We start from the raw sequence: 14009 nt of genomic DNA, 5'->3' as shown, positions 1-14009 counted from the left end.
TCCTGTAAGGAATCTAGGTAGGTGGTAGATAGGTGATAGGTAGGTAGGTAGGTAGATAGATAGATAGATAGATAGATAGATGATAGATAGATCGAATCTACATATAATACATATAATTATAACTATATCTATATATGTAAATAGCTATATCTGTAGATAGTGACATTGAATGAAAAATTTACAACTGAACCATGAATAGAAAAATTAAGAGATGAAAAAAGAGGAAAAGGCTTATAAGGAAAAGACAAAAGAAAATAAAAGAAGAGGAAAAGAGAGAGCTGGCAATGAAGGAGAAAGCAGCAGGGAAGGGAGAACAGATAGAGGAGAAAAGATACACTGTGGGGGGAGAAGTTGAAGTAGGAGGAGAAAGAAAGGAGCAAGTGGTGATTTGAAAACAGCAATACAGGCATTTAATAAAGGATTGGCAAGCTATAAATTTTGAGAGGTAAGTGCAGACCAAATCAAGGGCATTTTATTTTCAATTAGTTTAGATATTATTCTGAAAATAAAAGGGGGTGATGTAACAGAGGACCTTGAGTAGGTGAGATACAGCATCCTACTTTCAATTAAAAATATGTTTCTAGTGATGCAGACATTAGATTTGTGCAGGGCTGTGGGGCAGTGTCAAGTTAAGAGATTTCTGAATTATCAAAGGCTAGAAATAGTGAACGTTTTAAGTTTAGGGTATATTTAAGATTTAGTAAAAACCTAAGTTTAAGGTAGAAAAGGGAGATAAAAATGAGGAAAAATTAAAAATATGTATGGTAAATAGTTATATTGTTGATTGTTTATGGGGGTTAATGAATTAGAGGGACAAGACACAGATGAATTCTAGTCTTAATTTGGATACATATTATGATTCATGTTGGAGGCAGCATTATTTGCGTATAAACTTGCAGGAAGCATGCGATTTTTTAGTAGAACATGGCATGAGCTTCAGAGGTAACCTACATTACTTCTTGGCAGCAGCTAACACTAGGGCATGAAAAAAGATACCAAATACTCTGTATTGCCAGGACACACATTAGCACTGAGACATCTGGAGAGAAATCCTAGAGAACCAGAACAGTGAGCATGCAATGCGCATGGAGGGACCAGGAACAAGGGATTGCCTGAGAATGTGAGAATGTCATTTTGATAGTTCCAATCACATGACTTATTTCCTTTGAACTGCTCAGGTTGGACTTTTCTCCACTACTGAAATAAATTATGTGTTTTCGAAAATTGATTAATAATGTTTTCATTAAATTTTTATTTTGAGATAATTGTAGATTCTTATACAGTTTCAAGAAGCGATGCAAAAAAGATCCTTTGAAACCTTTCCCCATTTTCTCTTATTGGTAACATCTTGCAAAACTCCAGTTCAACCTGAAGAACCAGGATATTGACATTGACAGTCAACATACAGAACAGGATCCCTAATGTTCCATACTCACTCTCTCCTATTCCCACTCCTTTATAAACCAGCAACCACTAATATGTGTTCCTTTTTTTAAAAAATATATATTTTTTAAATATATTTTTATTGATTTCAGAGAGAAAGGGAGAGGGAGAGAAACATCAATGATGAGAGAGAATCATTGATCAGCTGCCTCCTGCAGGTCCCTCACTGGGGATCAAGCCTGCAAATTGGGCTTATGCCCTGACTGGGATCAAACCATGACCTCCTGGTTCATAAGCTGACACTCAACAACTGAACCACACTGGCCAGGCTATTTGATTTTGTTGTTGTTGTTTTTTTAACTTGTTTTTTCAAGACTTATATAAATGAAATAATTCTGTATATTCTTTGGGAATTGGCTTTCTCCCCTTCCCCCATTCAGCAGTTATCTGAAGATTTCACCTAAGTTGTTATGTGAATCAATAGTTTGTTTCTTTTTATTGCTAAATGTAGTTCCTGGTATATATCAGAGTTTGTTCAACCATTTACCTGTTGGAAGACATCTGGGCTAATTCCAGTTGTTTCCTATTACAAATAAAGCTCTAAAAATACTCATGTCCTGGGGTGTGGCAGGAACCGAGTGGAGGAGGAAAAATTGGGGGAAAATGGAGGACATCTGTAATACCTCATGCAATAAAGATAAATAAATTAAAAGCTATTCATTTACAGGTTCTTATGTGAACTTAAATCTTTATTTCTCTGGGCTATGCTCAGAAATTTTATTTCTAAATATTGTAATTGCATGTTTAGTTTTCTTTAAAAAAACCTGAGTGCCTATACTATCATGCATTATCACTAGCAATGAATAAGTGATTCAGTTTCTTTGCATTCTTATAAGCACTATTTGGCACTATTTTTATTTTAGTCATTCTGATAGTTGTATAAGGATGTCTTATCATATTAATTTGCATTTACTTAATGGCTGATGATGCCAAACATATTTTCAGGTGAGTATTTGCCATCTGTATATCATCTTCAGTAAAATGTCCTCTCATGTCTTTTGCCCTATTTCAGTGATGGCGAACCTTTTGAGCTCGACGTGTCAGCATTTTGAAAAAACCCTAACTTAACTCAAGTGCCGTGTCACATATAGAAATTTTTTTGATATTTGCAACCATAGTAAAACAAAGACATATTTTTGATATTTATTTTATATATTTAAATGCCATTTAACAAAGAAAAATCAACCAAAAAAATGAGTTCACGTGTCACCTCTGACACGCGTGTCATAGGTTCACCATCACTGCCCTATTTCTAATTGTACTACTTGTTTTTCACTTCTGAGTTTTGATAGTTCTTTAGATATTCTAGCTTCTAGTCTTTTGTTGCATATATAATTTGTAATTATTTATTTTACTCTGTAGCTTGTCTTTTAATCTATTTCACTGAGTCTTTTCCAGAGCAAAACTTTTTAAATTTTGGTGAAGTCCAATTATCACTATTTTCTTTTATGGATAGTGCTTTTGGTGTCAAGTCTAATAATTATTTGATGAGCCTTAGGTAATGAAAATTTTTTCTTATATATTTTCCTAAAAGTTTTATAGTTTTACATTCTCCATTTAAGTTTACATCAATTTTGAGTTGATTTTTGTATAAGGTGTGAGATGTAAATCAATAATAATTTTATGACAGAGGATGATATATTAACACTAACAAAAAGGATATGGAAACCTCCATCCATGAGTATGACCTTACGAGTAGCAGATCATGGGAGAGATGACACAAATCTGACCCCCTTTCTTCAAATAAAATAATAAGTATGAAAAATTACTAAAAAACTCTGATAAAATAAACAATAGAACTTATGATAAAGGATATTAAAACTTATTTTAAAGCTATTATGTTAATGAAAGAGTATGGCATAGATTTATAGGGTAGATAGTACTGATACCTGAAAGAGGTACAATTGGTATATGTGTAAAATCATTATATTTATGAAAGTATATGTGTGTATATATATAATGTATAAAATAAACATAAAATTTGTGTTATTGAAGAATTACATAGTATATAATGAAGAAAGAATATCAAATTATAGAGACTATATTGTTTTACTCTTGGGTAATATAAGAAAAAATAACACCGCGGAAAGAAAATTATATTTTCTCAGACATTATATGAAAATGTAAAAAAAAAGTCAAAATGGAAATTGGATGGTAAACTAGATTGTAATCTAATCTTAAATACAGTTGTGTTAAAAATAAATTAAATATTACTTTATTATTTAGGAAATATTTATACAACTGTGGGTGGCAGTGTATTTCTTTAGCAAGACAAGAAATCTAGTAGTAATAAAATAGATGTTTGAAAGGTTATATTAAATATAAATATCCTGTATTGTTATTCAAAATATATATGATAGATAAGATATATATTCTACAAATAAGGAATGAAGAATCATTACACATGTTTTAGTTGAATAAGTGTCCATAGTTATTCACAAGAAAGAAATTGGTAAAGGCTATAAACAGGCCATTCATGGAAGGAATCAAAATGACTAATGAGCCTGGCCACTATCTCAGTGGTTGAGCATCAACCTATGGAGGTCAAAGTTTGATTCTTGGTGAGGCCACATGCCTGGGTTTCAAGATCAATTCCCAGTAGGGGGTGTGCAGGAGGCAGGGATCAATGATTCTCTCTCACCCTCTCCCTTCCTCTCTGAAATCAATAAAAATATATATTTTTAAAAAAATTAGAAATGACTGACTGAGTATATAAAAACATATCCATATAGCAGTCAATGAAATTCAATTTAATATAAAATGGGAAATCATTTGCTAAAATAAAATGTTTAGTAGTATCTAATTCTGATGAGTTGGTGAAAAAATGGACCTTTTCATATATGGGTTAGTTGTGGGAGACGGGATTCTTACAAAATGTTAGCAGAGCAATCAAGCATTATCTATCCAATTTTAGAGGCAGGTAATATTTAATGTATCAGTTCATTTCACTAATTCTCATTTTTCCCATCATAGATGTAGAAAAACAACATCCTTTCTACTATTACCTTGAATGCCTTTGTTATGCTTTCTTTTGTGTTTCAGAGAGCATTTCTGAAAATGGTGGCCTGTGAAAGAGCCACAGACTTTAAGGATCAGCAGAATAGATTTAAGTTCATTAAAGTAGGATGAACTGCTGTCCCTTTCAAAAGAGCTTAAAAAGTTGTGAGTTTTTACAATGCCACAAGATAAATAGGAGACCAAATTTTTTAAAAAAAATCCCAAAACTTTAGGACCATAAGGATGTTTTTGGTGTTAATTTATATTTTGCCTCCAACATTTGTTGCATCCTCTATACTTTTATGAAGGCTGTATAATGTGATCAGAGAGCTTTGTAATATTGACAAGAGACAGTGGGAAAGTCATGAATATAAAACGACTGCTTTGGGACAAAGTTAAAGAGAAATTGATGGCTTTAATAATGTCAGAGACAAAAGGCATTGGACGAGCTCTGTAGCATTTAAAATATTTATTAAACCCAGTCTGTAATTTTTCAGAGGAAAGTTGCTTAAATGACAAAGGAATCATAATACAAACAGAACAATCCAGATGCCACTGTGAGTCAGCACTACTTCAGACACATTTATATTCTTACCCGCAAGCACTCTTAGAACCTTTTCTCACTGTTGCAGCTGTGTGAATAATTTGTGGAAGAGCAATGATAGACTCCTTCAAAAGAAGGCAAGATAATGGCATCAAGAAAAGGAAAAAAAATAGTTGTTTACATACCTGTGACCTGCTCATTCACCTTAAATGCATTTTTGTTTTCAGTTAGAAGGAAGTAGTTGTGTTGGGTCAGTGCTCTCTGCTGCCTGACTCTAAAATCGAGCTTTTAAAGTGTCCAGATTATGCTGTTTCCATACCTTCTGGCAATAGTGCCGGAATTTCTAAAAATAGGTCTCAGAATGAAAGTTGAAAAATGGGAAAAAAAAAAAACAGAGTTTGGTATTATAGGGATCTATTTTTTTCCATTAGATGCATTCTTATATTTGGTTAGAAGGATTATTAGATTAAAATAATTCTATTAGATCCACCCTAATATTGAGAAAAGCACCAGTTTATTATATTACAATAAAATTATTATGGAGCTTCAGGAAATATAACCATCAACCTATCTATTATAGGTTTTATACCTATCTAGTATTATTACTAAATACTTCTTGGTTTTTGAACTGATAAATATTTACACCTGATTCCATTTAAACCCCAAAGTTTGCAGAAAGAAAGACCTAAGAAAATATAATTATATTAATTACACTTTATTTTCTTTAGCTTACCTACTTTTTTTGGTTTCTCAACTTAATATTTCTAGTATTAGAACTCCATTTCTGTTTCTTATTTCTAAAACTAATTAAAGAACATTAGCTTTATGTATGAACTCTGAGAGCAACCAGTCCTCCATACACAGCACCCTATTATTTACAGTTTATGCTCTACAATCTATTGGATAAGTTGAATACAATTATATTACATTAAATTTATCACATGTTAATATTTTCCATTTCTATAAAACAAATAAACAAACAAAAAACTGGGTAATAGAAAACAGGTAGTTCAGCTTCCTTGAGAAGTTTCATCTATTTGAAATGAATTATTAATACCTTCCCAAATACTATAAATGCACTGATTATTTATTTGACCTTTACATTTTAAATACAAATTTTCAAGGATCTTAAATATACCTTACATATTACTGCTAAAAACCTAACTCAGAATTTATATTAGATTCCAAGTATATACTTCTACAGGGACATTTATTTTATAATCTGTACCACATAAGGCAATTTTGACCAAGAATACATTTTTCCAGTTTTCCATTTGGCTAATTTCAAAACCTAAACTGAGGTTTTAATCACACAACAGGTTAATACATAAAAGAGAGCATATGAGACAGTGAGAAAAAACCACCAGCACAATGTGCTACATGCAGATGTTGCTTAAAAAATATTTGTAAGTTGTCATTTTAAAATTCAAAATAAATCAAATGTTTTATTTTTCTTAAGTTTTATTCATGAATAAAATTCATATATTAACAGCTTGTATTTCTTTTATCTAAGTGACAGAAACTTAGTTATATTTATAGAATTAAATGGAATAATATGTAATCTCAACTACTTAAGTGATTTCATATAGGCATAAATAATATATTTATTTGACATTAAAATTATTTGACATTGCTTGATAATATTTTATCCAATAAAGCCAACTAGTTTAAACTACTTCCTGAGTTAGTTCAGTGACATTGAATATTATTAGGAAGTTTTCGGAGTATGTAAACACCTATTTTTAAATATCACCTTTTGCTTACAATACTAGGAGCCTTATTTAAAGATTTTCATGAAACTGCACACAAATTGGATTCTAAATCCAATTTCAAAACCCTTTGGTGTTCTTCGCCAGTTCTTTTTTCACGCACTGCCAATAGGAAGGAGAGACAAGTTCATAGCGTGCACTTCCTAACTAAAAAAATGACTGTAACAAATGGCGTGAAATGTTCTCTCGGGGATTACTGACTTTTTAATTCAGGCTTCCATCAATCCTCATTTATATTTCATAATATGTATCTCGGGAAAAATAACCTCCTTTCAAGTGTGTAGCTTGTAGCTGAGGTTAAATAGTTGTTATGTCAATCACTTATTCTTCAATTCTATAAGCGTTGAGAGATTTTTTCCAGGTGATCATTTGATACCAATATACTAAATGAGAAGCATATTATATGAGAGTATTTTTATTTTTTTAAATATGTATTACCTACTGGGGTATAAAAATTCAATACAACAAAAATTTTTGATCACTGTTTTCCCTTCAGCACATGCACAAGTATATAAATAAAGAAGAAACAGCTATAGAGTGCTGTGGGACATTAAACATCTTATTTGAAAAGGTGTCCTTTGGGGAGTATCAGCGTTAGTATGTATGACTTACATAATATCTATATTTTGTAATATGCATGATGTAGAATCCATTATTATCATTGAGTTAATTGATGTGCTTCCTTTCTAAGTAACTTTCATATAGATGTAGGCTGTCTTAATTTTTTGCTTTTCCAAAGAATGTTGCAAGAAGCATTGATCCTTCCTTTGGTTATAAATTCAATGGCAAGATACACTTGCCTTCATCAAATATGTCTTTTTTTAAAAGCTCATCTCCATTAAATGGTCTGACCATTTAATAACCCAGGTTATTAAAAGATTATAGTTAGGTCCCTGAGTATTTGAAAGAATCTCTTTATTTTTCTTACGATGAATGTGTTTTTTCTGGGGGGAAAAAATCTCTTTAAAAGGTATTAATTTGTGCTTCCTGTATAATAAAATGTTACAGTAACTATTCTGTGCTAGATATATTAAAAGAGCCTCAACATATGCTCTATGTTACCAAGGGGACAGGTACAAAAGTATTATAAGAACTATTTTTGAAAATGTTTTTGATATTTCAAAATAAACTATTCACATAGTTATCAAAGTGAAAAACAATACAATCTTGGTTTTACTCCCCAACATTGTTGCAGATGTTTGTTAGCATGCCTTGTGTTTGTTTTGGATTATATTTAGGAGAGGGGGGAGGATGTAGCAGAATTATAACACTCAGAGCTTCGCAAGTCTATTATTTTCCTGTCCTGGCAAGGCAATATACAAGGAAAAGTTCCAGCTCCAGACTCAACGGATTATGGGGCCTTTCTGAGGAACCCTCTCCTCCCTTTGCCTTTGTATCAGAGTTGACATGGGCCTAATTTGGCTTCATCTAGTATCCTGGTTTGCATTGTTTTTGTAATTTCAGTAAATCTGGAAGGCCAACATTTACTCATTAGTCAATCAAATTTGTATCTAGATTGGCTATGCCAGTCACTTGGAAGGAAAGTGGTCAATTTAACTTCTGGGCTGGATTTGTGACCCTAAAGAGAGTGAGTGTCAGGTTGGTTACCGACCTTGCATCTTTGACGGCTGTTCTGATGAATGAAAAGAAAATACATCAGGTAGTTCAAAGTACACACATTTTTTAAAAAGTGTATGGTGGTCTATGTGAATAAAACTTCTGTCCGTTGTCTTTTGCTAAGGTATCTCTTGCAGAAAATGCTTCAACTAAGAACCAGAGCGTTTTTCCTTGATTACTAACTCATATTCTTATTAAAGAAAATGTAGGATGTATAGGCTTTCATGGTTATACTAAAAAGCAAATGCTAAAATATGAATGCAAAGAATAGATGGATGTGCTAAGCCTGTAACACACATCCTGTGGACTTCTCCATTGTCTGGGGTGACTTTAGTCACTCAGCTATCTATGGGGGTACAATGATTGAATGAGGCAAAACCCTTCTGTAAATGTGCATTTAGTGACAGAAAAATAGAGATATGAGATAATGGAGAAATAGGATAAAAGCATTTAGAATAGCTCAGCTATATGAGTCTGGTATGAAGTCCTCTCTGAGGTTGCATTTAACATCTTGGCTAGGGTTGCCGTCATCTGAAAGCTTAATTGGGGCTGGAGGACTTCCAAGATGGCTCGCTCACATGCCTGTTTGTTCTTTGCTGGCTGCTGGCATGGAGCCTCTCTCTGTCACTTGATACATGAGCATTATCATAAGACTGATTGATTATCTTTGTGTCATGGAATCTGACTTCTCCAAGAGCAAAAGAGAGCTGGGAGGATGCTGTAATGCCTTTTATGGCCTAATATTGGTTATCTTGCACCATCCCTTTGCCATATTCTATTTGTTAACAATGAGTCATCAATTTCAGCCCACATGTAACATGAGGAGAGTTTCTCATCTTAGCCATCTTATATCTGACAGTCAGTGCTCTCTTGAAGGTAAAAGTATTGAAAGATTTGTATAGCTATTTTAACACTACCAAAGAAATGCAGCCTCTCCCTTTCTATTCTCTAGAATAGGTTATGTAAGATTTGTGTTATTTCTTATTTAGTTTGGGGGGAAACCAACAGTTTTATTTGAATAAAAGATCTTAATAATGTATTAAACATTTTTTAAATGTTGCTAGTATAAGATTTTTTTAGAATTTTGTACTACTCTTTTCATGGGTTCTGCTAGAAGTTTGTGTTTCTAAAAATGTATTTATTTTATTTAAAGTTATGTATTGAGTTATTGTAAAGGCTGATTATAGAGGTTAATTATAAAGTCTCTTCTATAAGAATTTAACTATCTGTCTAACTTTCATTCTTTTATGTGTTTGTTTCTTTTTTTAAAAAAATTGATTTCAGAGAGGAAGGAAGAGGGAATGATAGATAGAAATGTCAATGATGAGAGAGAATCGTTGATAGGCTGCCTCCTGCACAACCCCTACTAGGGATCGAGCCCGCAACCTGGGCATGTGCCCTTGACTGGAATAGAACCCTGGACCCTTCAGTCCACAGGCCAATGCGCTATCCACTGAACCCACCGGCTAGAGCTTGTGTTTGTTCCTTAACCTTTTATTTTGTGAGAACATTTAAGTTCTATTCTCTTAGTATATTTCAATTACACAATAGTGTTATTAACTTTAGTCACCATGTTATATATTATATCCTTAGACCTTATCAATCTTATAACTGACCATTTTTACCCATTTCCCATTTTTATTTTTTTCTCTTTCCTTGTTATTTAACTTACCATAATGCCCTTGATTTCATTCCTGTTGTTACAAATGACAGGATTTTCTTTTTTAAAGCTGAATAATATTCTATAATCTATATACAGTGTGTCCCAAAAAATGAATATGCATTCTGAATGATTATAAAGTCAGTGTTTATTAACATACAGTTCATTTTCAAAATTTAAAAGAACCTACAGAAATGAATAGCATTTTTGGCAATGCCTGTTTTCAAACTGATGACTGTTCTGGTCCAGGTGCTGCTGATACACTAAGCAAGGGAATCACAAACATCAAGAATCATTTCCTTTGGTATTGGTGTACCCTCAACTTGTCAACTATTGCTGGTTTTGTACCATAAACTTTATCGTTTATGTATCTTCATTAAAAAAAAGTCTATGGCACTTTAGTATAAACTTTCTTTGTTCAAAGCTTAGTCTGGCTTCACCCATTAGTTAAATCAGTTAAACCTGAAATGAGTGAAAATTAAATGAGCTATTAGCTGTTAAAGTGTGTATACATTTTTTGCAGACACCCTATGTAGACCATATTTCCTTTATTTTTTTATTTGTTGATAGATGACTAGGTTGTTCCCATACCTTGGCTATTGGGAATGATACTGCTATAAACACGGAAGTAGAGATATTTCTTTCAGGCAATGTTGTTGTTTCCTTTGGATATATACCAAGGAGTGGGATTACTGGATTATAAGGCAGTTCTATTTTGTTGTTGTTGTTGATGATGTAGGAATTCCTGACCACATTTGGAACATCCTTACTTTTAATGCACATCAGATTTTCCTTCCTTTTGGCTAACTTCAGTGGCTATTAGACACCAAATCAGCCAAGTTGATGAGGGGCAGCATGAAGTGTAAAGAACATTGGTCCAGGAGTCAGGGCCTCCTGTATTTTAGTCTCAACTCTGGACTCCAGCAAGCTCTGGGACCTGGAGGAGCCAGTAAGCTAACATGATGATGAGGGCTTCCCCACAAGCATTCTGGGGTACCTATTATTATTTTCACCTTTAAAGTACTGTTACTATTTTTATCACCAAAATGACTGACATATCACAGAATAAAAGGAGACATAAATCAAACCTCATTTTTACTTAAGAGACCATTGAGGATAAAGTTCAGAAAGAATCTATATTATTTCTTGAGAAACTTCCATACTGTTTTCCATAGTGGCCTTTCCAGTTTACATTCCCAACAGAAGTGTACATATGTTCCCTTTTCTCCACTACCTTGCCAACATGTATCTACTATCTTTTTTATAATACCAGCATAACAGATGACATCTCATTATGGTGGGATTTACATTTCTCTGATGACGACCACCAATGTTAAAGACCTTGTCATGTACCTGGTGGCCCTTGTTAGTTTTCTTTGAATTTTTTTTTATTTAGGCTCTAAGCCCATATTTTAATTGAGTTATTTTTCGCTATGAAGGTGTATGCATTCCTAAATATTTTGGCTATTAAGTTTTAATCAAATATGTGGTTTACCAATATCTTCTCTTATTCTGTAAGTTGCCTTTTCATTTTTTTTTCTTTTACTGTGTACAGGGGCTGTCTGCTTTTTAGTTGCTGAGGTGTAACAGTTTATTATATACTTTGGATACTAGTCTTATGTCAGATATAATTGTTAAAAATCGCCCTCCTCTGTCAGTTGTATTTACAACCTCTTGGCAGTGTCCTTTTATGCACCAAATATTTTACTTGTGATGAAGATCAATTTATTTATTTTTTTTGTTGCTTGTATTTTGGGGTCATGTCTAAGAAACCATGGTGAAATGCAAGGCCAAGAAGATTTACACCTATGTTTTCTCCCCAGTCTTACTGTATTAATTCCTACATTTAAGTCTATAATTCATTTTGAGTTAATTTTTATATATGGCATGATGTCCAGGTTCATTGTATTGCACATGGATATACAATTGCTCCAGCATAAAGTCTTGAAATAACTACTTCTTGGCATCCTTGTTGAAAAATCAGTTAACCATAGATGTATAGGTTTATTTCTGCATTGCCAACTCTATTCCATAGATTTATATTTTTATCCTTGCCAGTCCCACTTTGCTTTGATTACTGAAGGTTTGTAGTATATTTGAAAATTGAGGGGTGTGAGGCCTTCAGTTTTGTTCTTCTTTGTCAAGATTGTTTTTGGCTTTTTGAGGCCCCTTGTAACTCCTTATGAATATGAGGATTAGCTCTTTCCATTCTGAAAAATGCAGTTGGATTTTGCATTATATTGTATCTGGAAATCAATTTTGGAGTACTGTCATTCCACCAATAATATTTATTACCAATTAATCCTTTCAATCTTTGTACATATCATATCTTTTTTAGGTTTATATCATTCTTTGAGTAATTTTTAAATGATTAAAGCAAGATATCCTAGGCTCAGCTTATATTTTTCCCTAGCATAGTCTTAGAGAATCTTTATACAAAGATTTCTGGTATATTTTTAGTAGGTAATGATGTTTGGAAGCTAAGATTGTTAAAAAAAATATGCAACAACCTTGAAATATATAATTTATATTTTTATTATATTGCAATTTTTGTTTCTTTGTTTTAGCAAATCAAATATGGGTTGCTAATTCACTTTCTTTTCCATTTTTTAGTTCCTCCGGTGATCCGGGTGTACCCAGAGAGTCAGGCCAGAGAGCCAGGGGTAACTGCAAGTCTGCGGTGCCACGCAGAGGGCATCCCCAGCCCCCAGCTGGGCTGGCTGAAGAACGGAATTGATATTACACCAAAGCTGTCCAAACAACTCACACTGCAAGGTGGTTTTTACCTGCATTTTTTTCCTCTTAAATGACCATGTAGAAATTTTATACTAAAATTTATGTCACATTTTATATCATTAAGTAAAAAAAGAAAATGAATCTTGGTTTCAACAAAATGTCACGAACATTAAGAAATTGGGTTGCACCTAAGACATTATATTTGAAATAGAGTCTTTTAATATTTTTAATGTTTTAAATAATAGTCTTGTCATAATGATTAATTATGTCATTATTTTGGTGATAAGTAAAATATTAAATTATATATCTTTTAAATACTTGTCCTCTGAGTTATAACAGATATACTGAACAGAATAATCAGATCTCTTCATAGAAACCAATTCTGAAGTGACTATTTAAATGTTTAAGTCATACATTAAATATGTCTGTGACAGAGGGTGTTGATATTATAGACAGTCTTTAGTGAGTGTTTTGCATATAGTTTGCAAATGAAGGGAGAAAAAAATCAAAATGTTACTGAATGTTTCACATTTACATTGCTTTCTGTTATGAAATTATATTCTAATAAATAAAATATTCTGTATTCTAATATTCTATGTATATATATATATAATTAATCAATTATTATACAGATTATAGTCACTAATATATGGTAAGTGAAAAACAAAAACAGACAATATTTGCAATGTCAAATAATCAAAATAATGATAAAACAGTTGAATATATGTTGGTTATATTAGTAAGAAAATGTACATATTTAATTTTCATTGTCAAGAGTAGCAACACCAGTCATTTTACTTGATTATCTGTTGCATGGCATTCTATTCTTTATTTCATACCTTTAAATTCCTTCAATTCATCTTTTTCAAAATAAATAAATTTTCTTTTTAAAAAATATAAGCATAAACTTATTCCACTTTAACAGTGATTATGTTTTATCAGTATTTTAAAGTAAATCTTTTGAAACATGTACTTATCTATTTTTGCAAGTCAAAATGACATGTAAAAGTGGTTTTGACCTTTAAAACTTGAATTCTAAAAATATTTGTTGATATAAATAAGCCCAATAAATTTACATGTTTATATCTACTGATTACATTTTGCTATAACCTGATTAACAGAAATTAAAGTGAAGAAAGTTCTAATTAGCTTCTGATTTTGTCATTTATTATTCATTTAATAGTAGTAAATCAAAGAACATATATCTTTATTTCCAGGAATATACAGAAAGCAAATTTAGGGA

General features: G+C 32.2%; 1 protein-coding gene across 2 annotated transcripts in view; it reads left to right on the top strand.

Annotated features, from left to right (window-relative positions):
* The window catches only part of FSTL5 (follistatin like 5), a 570527-nt gene that overhangs the window by 451285 nt on the left and 105233 nt on the right, over window positions 1-14009 (top strand). For both annotated transcript variants that reach the window (XM_006771055.2, XM_006771054.2), the window contains exon 9: window positions 12644-12805. In XM_006771055.2, the coding sequence (XP_006771118.1) occupies window positions 12644-12805 (162 nt within the window). The remainder of the gene's footprint in view (window positions 1-12643; window positions 12806-14009) is intronic.

This window comes from Myotis davidii, unplaced genomic scaffold, assembly GCF_000327345.1.
Source record: "Myotis davidii unplaced genomic scaffold, ASM32734v1 scaffold225, whole genome shotgun sequence".
Lineage (NCBI taxonomy): Eukaryota > Metazoa > Chordata > Mammalia > Chiroptera > Vespertilionidae > Myotis > Myotis davidii.
This window is presented reverse-complemented; position numbering and strand designations above follow the sequence as displayed.